The sequence below is a fragment of the Periophthalmus magnuspinnatus genome, chromosome 9 (assembly GCF_009829125.3).
Source record: "Periophthalmus magnuspinnatus isolate fPerMag1 chromosome 9, fPerMag1.2.pri, whole genome shotgun sequence".
Taxonomy (NCBI): Eukaryota; Metazoa; Chordata; class Actinopteri; order Gobiiformes; family Gobiidae; genus Periophthalmus; species Periophthalmus magnuspinnatus.
In genome coordinates this window covers 16,643,387-16,663,536 of record NC_047134.1, presented here as the reverse complement: position 1 = coordinate 16,663,536, position 20,150 = coordinate 16,643,387, and the positions used below count along the sequence as shown (strand labels likewise).

Below are 20,150 nucleotides of genomic sequence, written 5' to 3'. Positions count from 1 at the left end.
ATTCAAGTGAGCCTTCACAGTAGGCAATACAATACAATAGCGCCCCTGTGTGGACAAACAAGGAATTGTTGTTGCCTATTTAGTAATAAGTAATATGAATTTTAAAGTCTAAAATAATAAAGGGTAAAGTGTGGACTCAAACATCCCATCACCATCTTTTTTTTGTGTGTGAAGCCTGTTGAAGAATCAATCACTCAAAAGCCAGTGTCAGCAGCCAGCCCAGACAGTGCTGAGAGGGTCTTTCTGGTCCCTAATGTTCCCTCGGAGCCAGGGGCAAGATCCATCAAATACATCGTCTGCTGCATGTCAAATCATCAGTCTACAGCTGCAGTCGGAGCAATCAATACAGCTGGGAATGTACAGGAATAGAAGTGTGCAAAAATAGCACTCACTGATAAAGTAGGTCTAATTTCTGAAGCTAGGCAGTGATGTATATGCAGCGCAACATTGTGGGTTTCATGAATGTTACCCTCACTGCAGTTTGAAAACACATTCTAACCCAGTGTATCGATGTGTAATTAAAAATCAACAAGCCAAAATACTTACAAGGGATTTAATGAGCAAGCTGAAAATAAATATTAATGAAAAACGATGTATTCCGTGTATAAAAACAAAACACTTTATTACAATTAGGCTGAAAAACCCAATGAAAACACAACTACTTTACAAGTACAAATGTTTCTCATTGATATTTACAGTTATTTCTTTTGACATTAATAAAAAAGACAATAATGAGAAAACACAAAATACTAAAGTACATGTTTACAGTGTGTTTGCTGCAATAAAAAACAAATGACTAAAGGAACGTGCACTATTCTGGTTTGGTATCTATAGACAACAAGGAAATTATACATAAAAGGGACTATGAATGGGTACACTTAATCTAACAGACAGCCTCAGTCTCAGTTCTCATGCCTTTGAATGCATGAAAGTCTTTTCTTATGTTGACAGCTGTGGAAACAATATTTAGACCATTTGTTAATCACACATTGATCAAAAGATTGAGATTTGAAAGTGATGATTCATTACATCAGACCCCAGTAAATGAGCATAAATGCTGCGATTCCTCTGCCAACAATACGGCAATTTAGCTGGCTACAATTTAATAACATTCTTTCTTGTTTTCTTTTTGAATCAAATGCCTGCCTATGCATTTCCTCCACTGGGTTTGGCCGGTGTTTTGGCCCGGATGTTTCCCTGCCTGGCCTGGCCCTTGGTAGCTTGTTGTGGTTGAGCAGGCTGCTGCGCTGGGGACTCTGAGGTGGCAGGGGGTGCAGCTTGCTGTTGGGCGGGACTGTGAGGGGGTGGAGTCTGAAATTGAGGGGATGCTGCCGTTGCCGTGACGACCTGTTGCTGGATGATCTTCTGCTGCACGACCTGCGCTGATGCTGTGCCTGCAGGGATCATTTGCACCTGGGCCTGAGCTGAGGAGGGCGCCTGCGTCAGAGCCACGGTCTGTGGCTGGATCTGACCATGACATTCAAAAACAAACATTTTACTAAGTGAAGAATCTTCTACAGGCAACACTTCCACATAAACCTTACTAAACAATACTGACTTTACTTAGTATGCACATATTATTGCAAAAGCAACATTCAAGTATGAAACTAAAACATGCTTCAATAAGGTTCTGTGATTTATGCATTCACAAAATCTACAATTTCAAACAAAAAACAAGACCCCCACTGCTAATTCCTAGAATTGGTGAAATGTTTTAGTTTACAAAGGGTTGACAATGTTCTAATCAATTTTGAAAAATCAAAAATAGTTGCTGATGCTGAGCAACTATTTTGTGGTAACCTTAAACTCTTAATTGTTTTCAAAAAGACTATGGAAAAAACAAGAATTCTTTCCCTAGTGACCCCATTTTATATTTTACACTACTACACTGAATATTTGTAATTTATATTGTTTTTGGGAGGTTATAAAACACATTTTCTTCTCTCACAAACTGCCACTAACTGCTGTCAATGACATGAGACTTATCTACTAAAAACTTTGCAATGTAGCTAAACAACAAATCCAATGATAAATTTATGATTCCCTTTACCTGTTGAGGAGAAGACACTATTTGTTGAATATTGGCCACAGTCGGCTGTTGCTGCACTATTTGTGGGAGTTTAGCAACCTTGTAAACAAGAAAGTCTCACATGAACAGCTGATTTGGGTTTGGTGTTACAGGAAAAGGGGAGCATACACACCTGAATCTGCTGAGCTCCAGCAGGTTTCTGGGCCTGTGCGATTGAGGTCGTGAAGATCTGAGTCTTTATCCCAGATGGGTGCTGCGTAGTGGCGGCGTAGGCTACTTTCTGCTGTGTCTGCTGGCCTGCTGGGGCAGCTTGCACGGTCACCTGTTGTGTGGCAATGTGAGGACGAGAGAGAACCATGACTACACCAACAATTAAAACATAAAATAATAGAAAAGGGGGGATGAATGAAGGCCATCTCCAGGCTCCAGGCTGAACATTCTGAAATGAATTCTTCGATCAAAGACCATTTCTATTTAAAAACTCAAAGGAATATGAGGAAGGTCCTTGAAGCAGTGCAATACTGATATCTTCAAAGTGATGTCATCAATATTTCTTGGGGGTAAAGGTAACTGGAGGTATTTATTGTACTGTTACTCAAGACTTTAATCTGGTCACAAGCTAGCATTAGCCAAATGTTTAGTTACACCCACTCTTTTTTGCTTTCTTGACTTCAACCAATCTAAAAATGCCTTCATTGTGATTGTGTGCAATACTAATGGACTGGCCACTAGTCCAACTCATGATGTTTAAGCTAGCAATACTCTATTCACATATTTTAATAAATCCATATCATATTGAAATAAAAATATTTCATGGCCAACTTTCACAACAAAGAATGTGTCATTTGTTGCCATGGTGAAGTGCCAGACCTTTTGCTGGACAGTGGCTTGTGTTTGTTGAGGCTGTTTCTGCTGTGCGGCGGCTGCAGCCTGAACCGCCGCCTGCTGCTTCTTCATCTGCAGCAGCTGCTGCACCTGCATCTGTGGGAAGGGTGGGGTGAGCACAGGGCCCCCTAACACACAAAGCACAGTCACATGTTAAATCACAGGACAAATCATTCAATATGTTACAGTGATGCTAACATGCATGCAACACACACCTGTCTTCTGTGCTTGCCCAATAGCAACACTGATCCCTGCCACAGTGACTGGGAGAGTGGTGACTCCAGCAGAAGACACTACAGCTGGGACAGACACTACTGGGGGCTTAGTGAGGGTCACCTGGGCCGTTTGAGCAGCTTGTCCCTGGCCTTGAGCTGGGACTCGAGTCTAAAGAAAACACACTGGACTTCAGATCTCTATAACAGTCAATAATTACCTTGTTCTATGTTCAGTCTCATGGTCCTTACCAGTCGGGCCACTTGCAGGTTGGCCACAGTAGTCCCGGTGAGCACAGCTCCAGGCCTGGGTGCAGCCACAGCGGTCAGCTGAGGACTGGCCTGAGCATTGGGAGCTGGTTGGACCTGAGTGGACTGTTGGGCCCCTGCCGCCTGCTGACCCTGTGCCGCCGCCACTGCCGCTGCCACATGTTGCTGCTGCTGGAGCTGCAACTTGTGTTTGTGCATCTTCAGCAGCTCCTATGGATGACACATGTACAATATTAACATTTCATCCGAGAGGAGTGAAGCATCCAGAGCCCTATCCTCAGCCCTAACCACAACAGTGTATGAGTGTGACCCTGGTGATGCCTGTACCTGTGATTTCCCCACCGTTTTGATCTGAGGAGAAGCAGCCTGCTGCTGTTGCTGCTGCTGAAGCTGTTGTTGCCTGAGCATCTGGATATGCATTTGAGCCTGAGTCATCGTTTTGCCCGGCTGCAGTGCAATTCCTGTGGCTGAAAACAAAACACACATTGATCAGATCTCAGTCAAGTCAAGAAAAAAAAAAAAGAAAAGATTCTTGCTCATACTTGGAGTAACTTGGGGGACTAGTGGACGGGTCTGGGCTTGCACTGGACTCAGAGTAGTAGACACTACAGCTGATGCTGTCATCGGTGTAACTGCTCGAACACCTTGCCCTGTTGCAATGGCAACCACCTCGGCAGGAGCAGCTGCTGTGGCAGGTCTCTGCTGAGCATGTACGACTTGGGCTCCAGCGGGCTGCAACAACAGCACAACAATAAGCTAATAATACCAGTGTCTGCGAAGAGCCAAGCAAGAAGCACTTTTCAGACTGTGGTATTATTATCAACAACTCACCGACAGGGTGCCAGGGATGACTGGAGATGCCAGGCGTTTGTTGGCCTGGAAGGGACTTGGAGGGACTCCAGCTACTGTGTTGACAATCACATTACCCGCTACAGTGGCTGAATGCAACAGGGATAAATAAATTATACACTGCACTAGAGCAGCTCTGTAATGAGAACCATGTGTTACAACGTACCCGCCTGAATTGTTGTTTTTATGGCTCCAGCCTGTAAAAACATGTGCATCAGTCAGACTGGACATTATTGAATCATGATAAAAAAAACAAAACAAACATGTTAACAGTAGTTGTCATTACCAGAACAGCATTAGGCACTGCAGCGGCTCCTGACACAGCCGCGGCCTGAGGCACCTGAGCTGTCACTGGGGCCTGGCCTGGGGCTGCCACTGTGGCCTGAGGACCTCCAGCCTGCTGCGCCACCTGCTGGGCTTTCTGCTGCTCTGCAAGAGCCTGCAAATACAATAAAGAAGAAACTTATATTAGACAACATCAATAAACAAAACTATTCTCCAATTTAGAATAAATAAAACTAAAATATTAAGTAACAAAATATATGTTATGTGTGTTGATAGGTAACCTTTTTCTCTTTTGCAATCCTTTCAGCACGCTGTGATGCGACTTGAATAGGAGGCAAGGGCTTGTCGTAGCTGATCCCACTGGAACAACAGCATACAAGACATGAGGTATTGTTGAGGATTTTGACAAGTCATACAAAACATCAATGTGAACAGACCTCTCAGCCAGAACGGAGGCGTGTTTGGGATTTTTCTGGAAAGGATTCATTCCCAGGCTGAAAAAACAAAACAAAAACATATTCATACTATAGAAAACAGCACCTATTATATTAAGGTCAACTTCATCCTGGTAGGTACTCACAGTGGTTTGATTGGTGGGCTCCTTTTGCTGGCAATAATTTTCATGAGCTCAAATCGACTGTTATAGAGCTGAATTTGTGTTGAATTGTCATCTTGTGTGTAAATCTGACAAGTTCTCAGAGGACGACTGTTCTTAGACTAAAACAAGACAGATAACCAATAGCACCAAGTGATAGATATGTATAGTTACTGCATAAAGGGTCAGTAGCTGTGTATAAAAGTCACCTTATATATGCTTTTTGTTTTCTTCTTGGGATTTGCTTCATACATCAACTGAAATTGTGAAATTATAAGTTAGATCAAACATACATGACATTACTCCTGACTGAAAACAAGCTGACAGTGCCCACCTTGCCCTCTTCTCTGGGGATGATGACATTCTCGTAGCGGTTGCGACACTGTTTGGGAGAGCGGTAGATTCGGCTGCATGAGTTGACCACGTCACTGACCAGGTCCCAGTTGGGTGTGTGGGCGGGGGAAACTATTGTCAGGTTCAGAGGTAGCTCCAAAAGCTGCTTCACAGCCTGCAGTAGTTAGACACAACATGTACATTTCTAACTTCCACTGTAGCTTGTAGAGCTCTAAATGCCTGGTGTGACTACTATCTTGTACCTGAAGCAGTGCCCAGTCTTCACTGATGAGCCACTCCGGGTTGTCCTGGCTGCTCTCCATGGCAGGTTTAGCCAAGGAGGGCAGGGGTTTGGCAAAAGGAGCCTGCTGTTTCAGAGAGAAGTTCTTCTTCTGGTCTTTGCTGTCACGTCGTACTTTTAGCATGCTGGCCTTTTCAAAAAGAGACCGTGGAGGAATCACTGTCTCCCCATGGCCCTTTTTCTTTTTCCTAGCAGCTGCTAATAAAGTATATCACATGACATTAAGACTTTTTAAAAATACATTATAAGTATGCAAAGAGGTATCCCAACATACCAGAAGGGTCCATCTTGAGACGCTTGTGCTCTTTGCGGATATATATTGGAGGCAGTTTGGACTCTGGCATAGGCGTTGTGTCATACATAAGACACATTACAGAGTCTATATAAATGTCATTATCATCCTGTGGTGGCGTGGGAGGAGTCCAAATCTGTACAAAAAATGTAAACTCAGACCATGACATAATACCATAGACCTACTATGCCAAAGCACAGCTACAAAAAGTGTATTTACTGGCATGATCTCTGTATGACCATCTTCCGCATCAAATACATACTCCTGTCCAAAGCAGAAAGAAAACATATTGGTTGGACTATATGCATCTTTCATGAGTATTAAATGCTGACAGATCCTGACCATGTTATATGCATCCTCTCTTGTGTAAGTAAAGAGATCCTCATCATCTTCCCTCATCTGTCTCTCCTCCTCATCCACTTTGAATTTTTGAAGCTGGTGCAATTCCCAACTTCTTTTACATGATTCCAAACGCTCCTGGGGCAAATGAACAACAAATATCTGTACAGATGCCAGAAAAAAACCCTAAAAAAACACCATTACCTTAACCACAGTCTCATCGTCCGTGACATGTATGTATTCCAGGTAATGGAGGGCATACATTTCAATTGGTGTGAGCTGAATGAAAAGAAGCAAATACAGACTTCAGCATCACTACTGTAGACATCTTTCATATTGTTTTGTCACCACTGACCTGCTCCATGACTGCATTCAGCTCCTCTATCTGGGCAGGCTCCACTTGATCCTCTGCACTTGCTTCTTCTTCTGCTGACTCTTTGTCTATCATTTCCTGCTCAATCTGTTGGTGGTTTTCCTCATGTAGATCATCCAGGTTTATGCTGTGGAGCGCCTGGATGTATGGTCGAGCCACTTTGGGTGAGATGACCTCAGAGGCAGAAGGCTCTTGATGAAGAACTACAAACTCCTCAACTTTCTCTCCCGATCCGGCCTCCACTTCAAATAGATCCTGGATTGTCCGCTATTTAAAAATATTACCGCACCAGAGAACATAGTATGCAATACCAGATTAGCAAAGTGCCACCAAGGTTCATGAGCATCTCTACCACTTTACTGGCCTATACATTTTTGGTAGTCTTGGAGGGGCTCTTACCTGTGTGAGAAAAGCCAGAGTATAGTCTGTGCCCTGCGCAGCCACTTCTCGTATCAGGTCTTTGGTGCCATTCTTCAGCAGTTTCTCTTCAATTGAGTTTCCACTCTCCAACCTAAACAGGGTCAGACAGGGTTGGATACACCGTGGATATTTACATCACATCCAATTAGCAGGAGGCTTTACAAACCTGTAAATGTGCACATCCTTCGAACGGCCAATCTTATCACACCACTCCTGGGTGCGAGAGTCTATGCTTGGATTGAGGTCCGTGTCATAGAAGATGATGGTGTCTGCATCAAACACAGTACCAACTGAGGAGCAGCAGCGATTGGTCAAGATGCTGCAGAACAGTTGCCTGGTCCTGTTAAATCTCTTCATATTCTCCTGCAGAGACAGACAGAGGACATACTTTTGAAAGATACGAAATGGGGAAAAAAATAAAAATTGAAAAAAATTTAATAATAATAATAAATGTGCACTCGTCTGTAGGCCCTGAAAGGAACAGTATCCAGTAGGGAGGGAAGAAAGTAATTTATTATACCCCATTGAAAACCAGACCTTTCCACTCACAGGAAGCCCTAGTGTAAGATGGGGATTGAATTTTGTTGATATACAGATTATTGAATACTGAAATATGATGATGTCAGTGCTCTGTAAATAATTCACATGTGGCATTTTACCTGTCTTTCATCAGCAGTAAAGCTTTCATCCACTCGTACATAAGACAACTGCCTATAATCCAGAAATGCTTCCAGGATGTCCAGCATCTTCACCATCTGGGTAAAGATGAGAACACGCCGATTCTCCGACCTCAGCTTCTGCAGCAAAATGGCCAATGCTTCCAATTTACCTAGAGAAAAGCCAAGCAAGGTTATAGAATGTTTTTCAAAAATATGTTTTAATAGTCTTAATACTACATATTTTGGAACTGAAATTGAAAATGTCAGCGCACCTGAGTCCATCTGTATTAAGTGCAGATCAGGAAACTGCACGAGTTGTGTCGGTGCAAAACGCTGGATGTCAGCTCTGTGGGCAGAGGTGGCCTCAAGCAGCTGATGGTGAAAAGACTTCTGTTTGAGTCGGTATGGCACTGTTGGATTGACTGCATATATTTGAGGGGGCGGGGCTACAGCTGGAGGTACCACACATGCCAGCCTAAAAACATAAAAGTGCATTTAGTTATTTTGACTGTCAGGGTTTTATTAATGAGCCTGCAACATTTTACCTTGTGGTAAGATTTTTAGTTGCATCCAAGCGGTCCTCAACAGACAATAAACATAACTTCAAGGCAGATGTTGCTCCCTTTGAGGAGGTCTTTGCTCGGACGCAGCTCTCCAGTCCCACCCAGCGCCAGTCACCAGCAGTCAGTGCAGAGTGACCTGGTTCAGGACTAATTGTACAGGCCTGTACCAGGTCTGCGCCATACAGCACACTGCGGCTACAGCGGCGCTCATTGGCTTCAAACAAGCGGCCCAAACGCTCCTTCATCTGTTGGCTTTTCTCTTCTGACGACTCCTGCACACGAGGGAAAACATTTACCGTTTAGTTTATCGGTTGTTGTTGGCATGATCAACATGGAAAAACTACTTACCTGAGGAGTTGAATTGATTGAAGTGACCTTGGTGGAAACTGCATTTGAATTTGTATTAACACCCATTGCTGGAAAATCAAACGTGTTGGATACAAATAATTTAAAATGTGCAATTCAACACAGCACATCAGTAAAATAGCACACAACACAAGTAGTGTATAATTTAGTTTATCTAAAAGATCACCTTGCTGTGCTGAAGCAGGGGGCTGAGGGGTGCCAGGTGTGGATGTAGCATTAGCCGCAGCTACAGTTTGTGGCACACTTTGCATTACCATCGAGCCTTGTGGCCTGATGATTTGCTGTCCAGGGGCAGACACTATTTGCAGGATATTGCCTGGGGGAAAGAAAATCTATTATTTAAAATGAAATCTACTCAAAGGGTATGGGTGGAGTGGAGTATTTGATGCAATGGTATGAAAGAAAAATGTAAAAAACTGGAAAATGTAATTAAAAAAAAAAAGTGGCCATGATGAAAGTACATTACCGAGTGTACCTTGAAGCTGCAAAGGTTGTCCAGTGGTTAGCTGGCGGAGCTGGCTTGGAGATAATGTAAATTTGGTACCCTGAAACTGGAGGGTCACTGGAGTCTCGGGCTGAGAGATTCGAGTCTGATTGCCAGCTATATTTGCCAGCTGGGCAATTTTCACCACATCACCACCTTCAAAACAGAACATTAAACTTTACCCACAGCAAAGGGTATAATATAGCAGCTCTGCAAATTAAACAAAGATGTGTAAAATAAACATAAAAGTTAGTTTAAGGGTGAAAAGGATATCATGCAGAACCAAGGTGTATTAAAATGTGTAACAGGCAAAGTTCCTCCACAAGTACAGCAGCTTAATATTATGAACCTTCAGGGGTAAAGAAACAGCTTCATATGTCCTCAGGTAAAACAGAGTAGGATGAATACACATATGAATAAAAGCATTAAGTCATCTGAAACACTGGCAACAAAAAGAAAAACATGGTATTTCCTTACTAGTGATTAATAAGAATGGTTTAATAGATCTTTAGGTCAAAAATAAAACCATAACAAAAAATAAATACCATCACACATAAAACATAAATAAACAAATCAATGCATAACAAGGCTTTTTTTTTCAGGGATTCCAAATCAAGAACTTGAAAAGGCTTCTGTGTTCACATTCGTGGGAGAAAAGGCTCGCAAAATGTGGGACCATTTTCCCATGCTTAAAACAAATTAAATATTAGCAAAGAAAGACAAGGCTTCAGGTTGCTTTCTTCCTGCAGATGGGCTAAAGCAAGAAAAATAATTAGTAATAGTTTGGGAAGAGGCTTTATTAAAAGGGAGGATAAAATCATCAAGGTTAAAAACTGAGGTGCCAAGTGCAGTAAAACAATAGTTTATAGTGAACATGCAGGTCTTGAGAAAGAAACAGGGAACTCCTGAGGCTGTGGAGATGCTGCTGATATGACTTTGTATTTTTAGGGTTTCCATGAAGTTCGACTTTCAGCAGTTATTTTGCTGTAAAATTGTAAAATGTCGGTTTGTGCTATTGCTTTAACCACAAACGCACCCAAACAACATATCAGCAGTGCCCCGAATAAAACCTCAGATCAGAGCAGCCCATACTGCTGTGCAGAGGTAGAGGGGAAATGCTGAGAGGGATGAAGGGGAGGCCACTTACTAGGCAACCGTGCCTGGGCCTGAGATGTAAGAACCAGCCTCTGAGACAACAGGTTGGGCTGGAGGGCGTGACTGGGGGCTAGTGTGGGTCTGGCCACCTGTGAGACCCCAGGCTGGCTCATTGAAGCCATGGATCCCACAACTGTATTGGCCAAGGTCTGGCCCAAAGGCACAGGGGTAGCCCCCAGCACATGCTGTCCAGGCCCACTTGTCACAGAGGTGGACACAGTGGAGGCGGCAGTGTTGTTGCTGTTGCAGACAGGAGAGGTAGTCTGGGCTCTCTGAGTAGCTGTTCCAAACACTGTGAAGTACAAGGCAATTGGGCACGCCACTACATGTTAGGGGTAAGGGCAATTAAATCATCAGGTTTCCATAATAATCCACTTCAATGCTGGTCATATGCTGGGTCAAAATATACACGCAGGGTAAACGATATCAGTATAAAGCAAGCACACAAAAAAGACTGACTTCACCAAAAATATGACTCCACAGTTTTGGCAATTGATAAAACTTTGTAAAACTGTCTAAACTGTGGTGTCAAGGAATAATTTTGAGAAACATAAACTCATCTTCAAATGTTCAATGGAACATCTTTAAAACTACATAAGAAACCTGAGCATTGTCATCCTGGAGCTATGCAAGTAATTATTAGCCGGGTTAATTGTGATCACTAATGAGGTTGTTACAAATGGAAAAAAAACATACAAAGTCAAACAACCATTCAAGACCATGGGTGGAGCCCAAATTTCTGAAAGCATCTATGAATGAGGGACGCAAAGTATGAGTTTGTTGTTTAGTTTGAGCCTAAGATTGAACACAGTGCAGAGTGGAAAAGTGTGTCCTTGTTCATTCATGTGTCCTCGTTTGAAAAAACCTTACCATGTGAGGTAGGGGCAGTTGCTCCAGTGGTGACAGGGGACTTTCCCCTGGGTTGTGCTGCCAGGTTTGCCACGGAGGTGGATATAGAAGTGACAGAAGAGTTCAAGGCAGGACGTTGGCTGGCCGTACTTGTAAAAGAGGCGAGGCGCCCCTCTGGCTTTGTCCCATATGAAACTGGCTGGAACAATCTAAGCACAGTTCATACAATTTAAGAATTGGAAATTTCATTTTATTTTTAAAGTTAAAGAGTACTTTGCCATGAATTATGTTACAACAGACCTCATTGGTTTTATGGGACATGGTTTGGGTCGTGAAGGTTGGTCTGGGCCAGTGTAGAGCTCTTCTATAAGTGGCTGTGAGAGCTTTAGTTTAGGTACTGCCTCCTCAGTCTGATAACGAGTCAGTTTGTTTTCATTGTTGACTAAATTAAAGATGGATATATCTGCAGTCTGAAAAGAAACAGTGTTGGAAAATTCTATTTGTAAATGTATTAACATACCAAAATCAAAGTGTTTTACCATATCTGGATCTTTCTGTGTTGCTCCAAGAACCAAAGAGGGAACATTGAATTGCAGATTTGAGAAGAAAAATGAACTTTTGGCATTTCTGGGAGACACCAACTCAGGGTGGTTGCATACTCGCTGTAACTGCATCAGCACTTGTAGGACGCTAACAAAATGACCTGTCTTGAGAGCTTCTTGGGTCCTAGTCAAATAAAATCAATCATAAATAAGGTGTGTATGAAGACCAATAGACAGCATGATGACATAATTTTACAATCCCAGTTGGAAAAATGTGATCGATGTTACCCTGACTGAGTGAGGATATCTTCATACAGGCTCTTCTGACGGCTGGAAAGGCGACACTTCAGGATATGTTCGTATTTCTTGGGTAGCTGTTTCTCCACTTCCCTTTTAGAGCGCCTCAGTATAAACGGTTGGATCATCTAAATTTGAAAGCAACGCATGCCTGTTACTGTGAAGTTGTGCGAAAATGTACCATTTAAATTCTAGCAACTAAACCCACCCTGTGTAAACGAATAACCAGTTTGTGGCAGTAGTCTTGGTTTTGGTCTGTGCCTGCCTTCACTGGGAAGTCTGAGTAGGGCCGTGTGATTCCTGGCAAAAGAAAATGGATCATGGTCCAAAGCTCCTTCAAGGTATTCTGTAGAGGAGTGTTGATGAGGAGTATCCTTTGATCACTGTTTTAATAAAAGACAGAACATTTAAAATATTCAAAAAGGCTATACATTAGTTGCTTTAGTGAGCTTTTACAGGAGACCCACCTTTTGATAGAAAATATGGTTTCCCAGTGTTTCTGAGTCATATCTTTAATCAGCGGAACCTCATCTAAAACAACATGTCTCCATTTTCTTCTTAGAAAATGGTTGTGGTCAGCCATGAGAAGCTTGTATGATGTCAGGCACACGTGGAAACTGTTAGTCTCACCCCACCACTGTACAAGAGAGACCAATATTATAAACCTTTAAGCCATAAGTCTTCAATTTTGTCATTTAAACTCTCAAGTTAAACTCAAATGAGATACCTCTCTTAAAGATCTACGCTCTCGTCTGTTTCCAAGGTACAGGAGAATCTTGAGGCCAGGACACCAACGCTTGAACTCAACTTCCCAATTTAGTAACTTGCTTGTTCTTACAACAACAAGATGAGGACCCCATATGCCTATGCAAAAACAGAATGTTACATTTCAATATCTTAATATTTAAGAGGGTAAACGACTGAACTTTTCTGTACCTTCTTGGCCGGCCAAGTGTGCCATGTAGGCAACAGTTTGTACTGTTTTGCCAAGGCCAGTCTCATCAGCCAGGATCCCATTGAGGCGTTTTTTGAATAGACTAACCAGCCAATCAACACCTATTTGTTGATATTCTCGCAATGATCCATGTAATAGAATGGGAGCCGGACTGCGGGTCTAAAGCAAAAAGATATATTAACAAATTGTATAATCTGGAAGACCATATGACTGAAACAACCTAATGTCTTACAGAAGTAGTGGTTCTAAAACTGCCTTTTGGAAGCAAAAGTTCAGTTGCAGCCGCTACTTCAGCAATATCTTTCGCAGACTTTCCATCAGAACTTGAGGAGGTGGCTTTATCACCACCTTTATACTGCTCCACACTCAATAAGGAGTCAATCACTACAGCCTCAGGCGGACTGCCCTCTTCACATTCTGTGTCTACAGAAAAATGTAAAAAAATAAGTACAAAAAGAGCAGAAGTTACATTGGTGAGAAGAAACACACCTTCAGAGTCTGTGTCTTCATCATCCTTTGGAGGACTTGGCTTTGGCCACTCAAAGCCATCAGCATATGCACCAGCATATTGCTTCTTCAAAGCATCTAAAGGCATCTCCGCTAGAAACGTGAAAATGCAGGGTGTTTCATAATATTCCACACAAACTGTGTAGAAGGTAAATGCAAATACAATGTGTACAACAAAAATATATATGTAAAGGGTCTAAAAAAACAAAAAAAACAACCTTCTTTGGCCAGGTCACCCAGCTCAATTTTGTGGTCTGCTTGGCCCTCCATCGCCTCCTGTTCGTCTATGGTGCTCTCTTCATCAGCAACTGAAAAACAAAACAAAACATTGTTATTAGAAACTAATAAACAAATGCAAGACAAATGAATAAAACATGATTTTCCTTACCATCCTCATCTGTCAAAGATAAACTTGACTTTCTTTTTCGGCATGAAGAGGCCACATCCTTAAAGAAATAAGACATTTAGGATCTTCTAATGCAATAGCTTTTCTTTATACAAAAAAAAAAATGCACTGCCCACCTCTTTATCAGCATTTTCTCTTGTTGGTTGACTAGACACTGTAGAATGGAAAGTATTCAGTGAAGTCTATTTGTGCATGTATAAATAGAAATAGTACCAAGAATATGTAGCATACCTTTTGCTGACATATTTTGTAACTTTAACGCTTTAAGTCTTTTGTCATACATTTGAAACTGGAGTTTTATTTCCACAACCTGCAGTCAAAGGCACATACCCAATAATAATAATTCAGTTATGATACATTTATTTAGTTAAGCTTTTAACTTAAAACGTACTTGCTCAATGTTAGACCAGAAAAATTCCACCTCTCTGGCAATTGTACTGGCAATATGACGAAGGTGAATTTCTTGATCGATCTTTGATCGCTCCTCGGTTTTCTTTTGCTCCAGATGGTACCTTGCACAAGTGCGAACCAGCTGTTGTGGTATTACAAATAATTTGATTAGTCCATGTGTGCATTATCGTTACTGAACACAAATAAAAATGTCCTACCTTCTTAGCAGTAGCTTCTTTCCATCGTCTTTCCTGTGCAAAATCTGCTGCCATCCACTGCATTTCCTCTAAAAGGTAGTCCCACTGGGACTTGGGTCGTGAGGCCTCCATAAGTTTGGGGAGCCTACTAGAGGACCACTGTCCCTCCTTCCTCAGTTCAGAGATCCGCTGATGCACCTGACTTTCCTGAGGGATGATAAAACAACAACATTAGCATATCCATACCCATACTTCAGGGTACAGAATAACTCGGATTCTGAACATACCAACTTGGCCTGTTCAATTTGCTTGTCTTGAGAACCATCCTGTGATGTCTGCATAGAACCACCTTGACAAAAACCTCCCATTTTCACTGAAGAAATGCCGTTAGTACCAGTGAGTTTGGACTGGGAACTTGGGTTTGTGCTTGAGACGAGTGGTCGTGCAGTAACTGCGTTATGAGCAGCAGACACAGCATTTGACAGAGGAGCAGGAGACACATTGACCACTGAGTTGGCCATAAACCTCTGGACTTGATTGGGTTCTGTCGTTGGACGAGTAAGTGCCACAGTCTGAAAGAAAGAACATTTAATACATAAAAAACGCAAACCACAACAATGACAGTTTTAACAGGTTCTTTGCTGTTTAACTTACTGCTTGTCCTGTTTGGAGCATTGCCTGAGGCTGTTGTTGACCAGGCTGCATCTGGAGATGCATTTGCTGCTGGAGTTGAGCTTGGAGCTGAGCATGAGGATTCATCTGTGCCAGGACAGCCCCACTGGCTTGCACCTTCACCTGTGCCTGGAGCTGAGCCCCGGGCTGGCCAGTCCCATCTACCAATTGAGCCTGCTGGGAGAGGGCCAAAGGCAAGCTTGCCATAGGGAGGGTCCCCTGCGGTAACCTGCCAGGTAACTGTGGTGGGGGGGTATGCAGACTTGCAGCATTTTGCACTGGAGGTCCTTTGGATGGATCATATTGCTGCTGATTCTGCTTCTGCCCTGCAATCTGTACTGCTTGAGGAATAGGTGGCATCCCTCCTATATATAGGTAATAAAATGATAGGCAGAATAGGGGTGGTAAAGAGAGTAACACAAAGAGAAATAATCAGTTATCAGTAATATTATTCACTTTAGTTGTTGTGTGTTTCTGATTATCTAAAATGGTTTACTACAATGTTTCAGACTGATCCCTTAATATAATTTTAGGTTTAAATAGCTGAAAATATTTTTGTTGACTGTTTAGAGCTCCTCAGGATGTTGCTTTAATGAAATAGATATGAATACTATATGAATAAACAGCAAAGTACTAGTTTCTGATGATCCGAGCAAAAATTAATGGAACTCATACAGCAATGATTACAGAAGAAATTAAATTAATATGATCATCTAAACATTTTCAAATAAAATACTACTTTGATTAATGCAGAAAACCAAAATATTGCATTTTAAATGTTGAGAAATGTAATTCAACATCAAAAACTATACATGCAATAATAAAGGTATTTTAAGAGGACAAAATAGTAATGATTCATAGGAAAATGGCACAAGTAACAGACAGGGAGAAGAAAGGGGAAAATAAAATACAAAGCAGACACTAAAAGACCATATGGTTCAGCATGCATGAAGGAATGTAGCAATATAAAGGCATGTAAATGCCTCACAGAGCCACAGAGCACAGAGGTGAGCAAAGACACACATGGGGTCTTGCAGACAGCAGGCCTGAGCGGAGCTGTGCACACTAAAGCAGCGCCTGCCTTACCTCCCTGAACGTGACTTCACCTGGCCTAGACGGCATCAACACAGCCCTGACTCACCCAACCACCACAATCCAAAACCCTGAGCCGTGAACAACTCCTCCACATGTTTCCCCGCCTACTTAGACTGAGGGAAAGAAGCCAAGTCAGAACAAAATGCCATGAACGACATGGAGGAAGAAACCAAATATGAACATGAAAAAAATCCACAGGATGGGAGACACAAATGATGACAATGAGGATTTTGTATCCTTGATAATATTACAAAATATAAGTGGAATAAAAATTATCAGTGAATGGATGACAATGTAAAACCAAAAGAATTGTATGTGCAGTATGATTCCATAAAATGGAAAAAGGTTTAACCCATTTGAGTTAATTTTTTTCCATAAAGCTTCCAAATATTTCAATGATCCGGCTCCACAAAAAGATGAAAGTCCAGTAGTATGGAAGGTCTGTCCAAAAAAGAAGACTAAGAAAGAAGACATTATAAAGAAGAAATGGATAACACTGATGATCAGTAGAGAAAAAAAAAAAAAATAACAAAAAGGCTGTAAAAAAATATCACAAGACATGGCATCTTCCCATTGAGAGGCTACTCTTCTTCAGACTGGAATTATCTTCATCCCAATTTACTCTGTTGGTAGAACTAAACCTGAATTTGAATTGCTGAGGACTTCAAGCTGTTGTTGGGATCTGCCTGTTGATGCTTGTTTGTAGAAGAGGACACTGTAATTCAGTTTGTGATCTTCTTTGATTTTAAGGGGCATATGTCCAGCAGCATCAGGCAGAACAAAGAGCGGCCTGGTTGTAGCACTCCTACCTTGCGCAGTTGGCATAAGCTGCTGGAGTGGAACGCCAGGTGATCCTAAAGGAGCTACACCAGGATGCTGGAAAATCAGCCCATGGCGACCAACGTCAATCCGGGACCTCTTAGCCTGATCTGGGATTTAAAACACACAATACCCTCAAAACGGAAAAAAGCACTAGGCATAAGGCAATGACCGGCTTAAGACCACATAGGTCACCTCTCCTTCCTCCAGTTAAGACTTGAACATTGAACGCTAGAACATGATGCCAAAATTCTAAAAGCAGAAGCAATTAGAGGGGAGAAAAAAAGAAACAAAAAAAGCAAACGGGGAGGAAACAGAGCAACAAAAGAGACACAGGAGTCAGTAGCCCTTGCCCTACCTGCTTGCACCATCGCCTGCTGCCTCTTAAAGGCTTCCATGTCTCCAGCACTGGCAATGCCCCCAGCAGCAGTTCCCTGTATGTAAACATGGTTTAGATGCAAGAATTTTAAAGTTATACAACATATGATTGATTCTTATTCAAAACATTTTTATCACCTGGAACTGCTGCTGTGTAGAGAAAGCTGCAGAAACGTTAGGTGGAAGCTGTGTTGCTATGGCAACTGGTGTCACAGCTTGGCCGTCCTTTCCAGTGACGACCTTCACCTGAAAGAAAAAAACTCATGTAGAACACTTACACACACTTATCAGCTAAAACAAAACAACTACTACCTCATCATTTATGACTTCAGACTGCTCTTCATCTTCCTCCTCATCCTCAAGGTCCAAGTCATTCTGCCTTAAGTATGTATACAAGGGAACACAAGGTTTTTTCTTAAAAGCCAAGTAGTCCATCATGTTTCCTTGCAGATGCTGGAGAAAAAATAACTCTATCAGATATTCTTTAAAAACATCCTTCAGGTTCTCCATCTTCTTTGTATGATGCTCCAAGCACTGCTTCCTCAGCTGAGCAATTTCAGGAGTAGACGGTGCAATCTCTTCCAACTTCTTAGGAACCTGCTTCTTTATTGCACCCACGGCCATGCTGCTGGATCCCAGAGGATTGCTGGGGATACTTTGTGGGGGACTGGTGAGGGAAGGGCTTGATGGTGGAATAGAAGTGGGTATATTGAAAGACGGTGTGACTGTGGAACCTACACCAGCAACCACACCCTGTGGAGTTTTCTCAAACATCATAGGGCGAGCTAGTTTTCCTTGTATGATATTGCTGATCTGTGGAGGTAGATTGGAAGTAGTAATGTGCCCAGGGCTGCTCAGAGTGGGGAGAGCACTCCCTGTTGCCACAGGGCTTTGAGGTCCAAGATGATGGATGGTGCCTCCAGTCTGTGAATGTGGTTGAGAGAGGCGACGTTCCCGCACAGAGCCTGGTGTAGCTGCTGTGGCCAGCTGCACTTGAGTCGCTGTGGCCGATGTGATCTGAGCCAGCCCAGTCCCATCCTGATAAACAAAGTGACTACCTCCAGAAGGACTGCCTAAACTGATCTGTCGCACTAACATACCAGCTTCAACAAAGCGAGTGGGGCTTTGCGCACACACATTTAAGGCTGTTGTTGGAGCCCCGGGGCGTGTCACTGCTGTGACCGGGCTGTGCTGTGTAGGACTTTGTGGAGGAATGGGCTGAGGCACAGGTGAAGTGACCTGGATGTACGAGGATGGAGCAGGCTCAAACCTCCACTGTGGTGTTGTGTGCTGAAAACCAGGGGAAGCAGGGGATTGAAGGGGCATAGGGGTTAGAGTAATTTGTTGGTTTCCAGTCACCACCTGTCCTACATTTTGTAAAGTGATGTTCATGTTCTGGCCAGTAACTGGGCTTCGGCTCATGATTATCTGATAATTGGGCGATTGGGGTGCAGAGGGGCTGGCAGCAGAGGTAAATGTGGTCACAGGGGACTGAGGGTGGTTAGCTGTAGCCTGCTGTTGTGTAGCTGCCAGGGCAGGCTGCTGCTGCGGCAGCACTTCCTCAGCCTCAGATCCGCTGGCTGACTTTGATCTCTGAAGTTGTCGTTGAATATTTTGTGATCCACTTCCATGGTGCATTGCTTGGTGCTGTAAAGATTATTCACAACTGCGAAATAAAAGTAAAATGCTCATTAGGTTTCAACATAGATTAGTACAAACACTACATAAAATGTGCTAAAACACACGTTGCCATTTATCATGTCAAATTGTCGTGGCTTATGTGGCATTTGACAAACCGAAAGCCCACTTTCATAATTAATAACATAATTGACCGCATATCGAATATTTTACAACGCTGCTATCCTAAATGATATACTCGAACAAAAACAGTCAAATGTGTATTGACGGAATTATGTATTCTTGATTATTCATCGTGTATTACAAGCTTTGTGAGACAAAAATTTACGGAATACCAACTAATTATTAATAACCCCGTAGATGTGTGTACAAACCGAGCAAATGGTTGATTTCATTAATTGGGTTTTTCCATTCAAAATTTATAAATATCCTGAATTTTGTGCATAAAAGCATTCAGCAGCCGATAAATTTGCTAATATCATACGGCAATACCGTTTTCTGTATGAGCGCGGGGTGTATCAGCTAACGCAGCTACATAAACGATCCAAAGGCATTTCAAAACAAGTGGTAGATTTGTATGCAAGCACAATCCCTAGATTCATGTTAAAAAACAGTTAAAATTAATGGCAGGGCACCACGAATGGCCATTTTCTCTTTTTTGCAAACAATAACCCTAATCCAGGCGCGTGCTAACTAGAGCCCTGGATGTTAGCTTGTTTTTTTGCTAACGGGTAATAAAGGCAATATGAAAATACAAATGGGGCGTACTTACAGAGTAAGCAGTTTTCTAGTCTTTCTTTATGTCCCAAGTCATATTTACACACGAGTATTTGATGCAACAAGCGTCATTATGAGATTGAATAAAATAAAGATATTGCTAGCGGCTACCTAATGTTTTGAAGCTAATTTCATTCAGCAACATGGCGACCGCAACAACCTTTCGTGAACTCCGGAAGTAGTTCTGTGTGCATGCTGATGTTTTTTGTGTTTACTTT

General features: G+C 42.4%; 1 protein-coding gene and 1 non-coding gene across 4 annotated transcripts; both read right to left on the bottom strand.

Moving 5' to 3' along the window:
• Positions 1-603: 603 nt before the first annotated feature.
• Positions 604-20,104, bottom strand: ep400 (E1A binding protein p400). Of its 3 annotated transcripts, none has more exons than XM_033973340.2 (53): positions 19,928-20,104; positions 17,830-19,183; positions 17,656-17,763; positions 17,498-17,573; positions 15,208-15,590; positions 14,841-15,125; positions 14,575-14,760; positions 14,358-14,498; positions 14,198-14,276; positions 14,083-14,120; positions 13,949-14,006; positions 13,779-13,868; positions 13,543-13,653; positions 13,286-13,476; positions 13,035-13,212; positions 12,826-12,962; positions 12,566-12,735; positions 12,307-12,481; positions 12,090-12,226; positions 11,799-11,985; positions 11,560-11,729; positions 11,281-11,468; positions 10,403-10,702; positions 9,238-9,411; positions 8,938-9,087; positions 8,754-8,821; positions 8,388-8,677; positions 8,115-8,317; positions 7,843-8,012; positions 7,350-7,546; positions 7,163-7,274; positions 6,746-7,030; positions 6,595-6,669; positions 6,394-6,528; positions 6,271-6,315; positions 6,034-6,187; positions 5,722-5,957; positions 5,460-5,633; positions 5,335-5,382; positions 5,111-5,247; positions 4,968-5,024; positions 4,812-4,890; positions 4,532-4,684; positions 4,412-4,442; positions 4,228-4,334; positions 3,939-4,128; positions 3,724-3,863; positions 3,379-3,606; positions 3,130-3,298; positions 2,900-3,042; positions 2,202-2,351; positions 2,051-2,128; positions 604-1,467 (listed from the first exon to the last, which is right to left on the bottom strand). In XM_033973340.2, exons 2-53 carry the CDS (start codon positions 19,153-19,155, stop codon positions 1,147-1,149), a joined length of 9,213 nt encoding a protein of 3,070 aa, XP_033829231.1. In that variant the 5' UTR covers positions 19,156-19,183; positions 19,928-20,104; the 3' UTR covers positions 604-1,146. The 3 variants fall into 3 exon arrangements, with proteins under 3 accessions (XP_033829231.1, XP_055080284.1, XP_055080283.1); XM_055224309.1 differs by having other exon boundaries at positions 5,722-5,954; XM_055224308.1 differs by lacking the exon at positions 10,403-10,702 and having other exon boundaries at positions 9,247-9,411.
• LOC117377008 (small nucleolar RNA SNORA49) lies at positions 7,633-7,758 on the bottom strand. The gene has a single exon (XR_004541914.1). It is a non-coding gene; the product is annotated as a small nucleolar RNA SNORA49 (small nucleolar RNA).
• Positions 20,105-20,150: the final 46 nt, after the last annotated feature.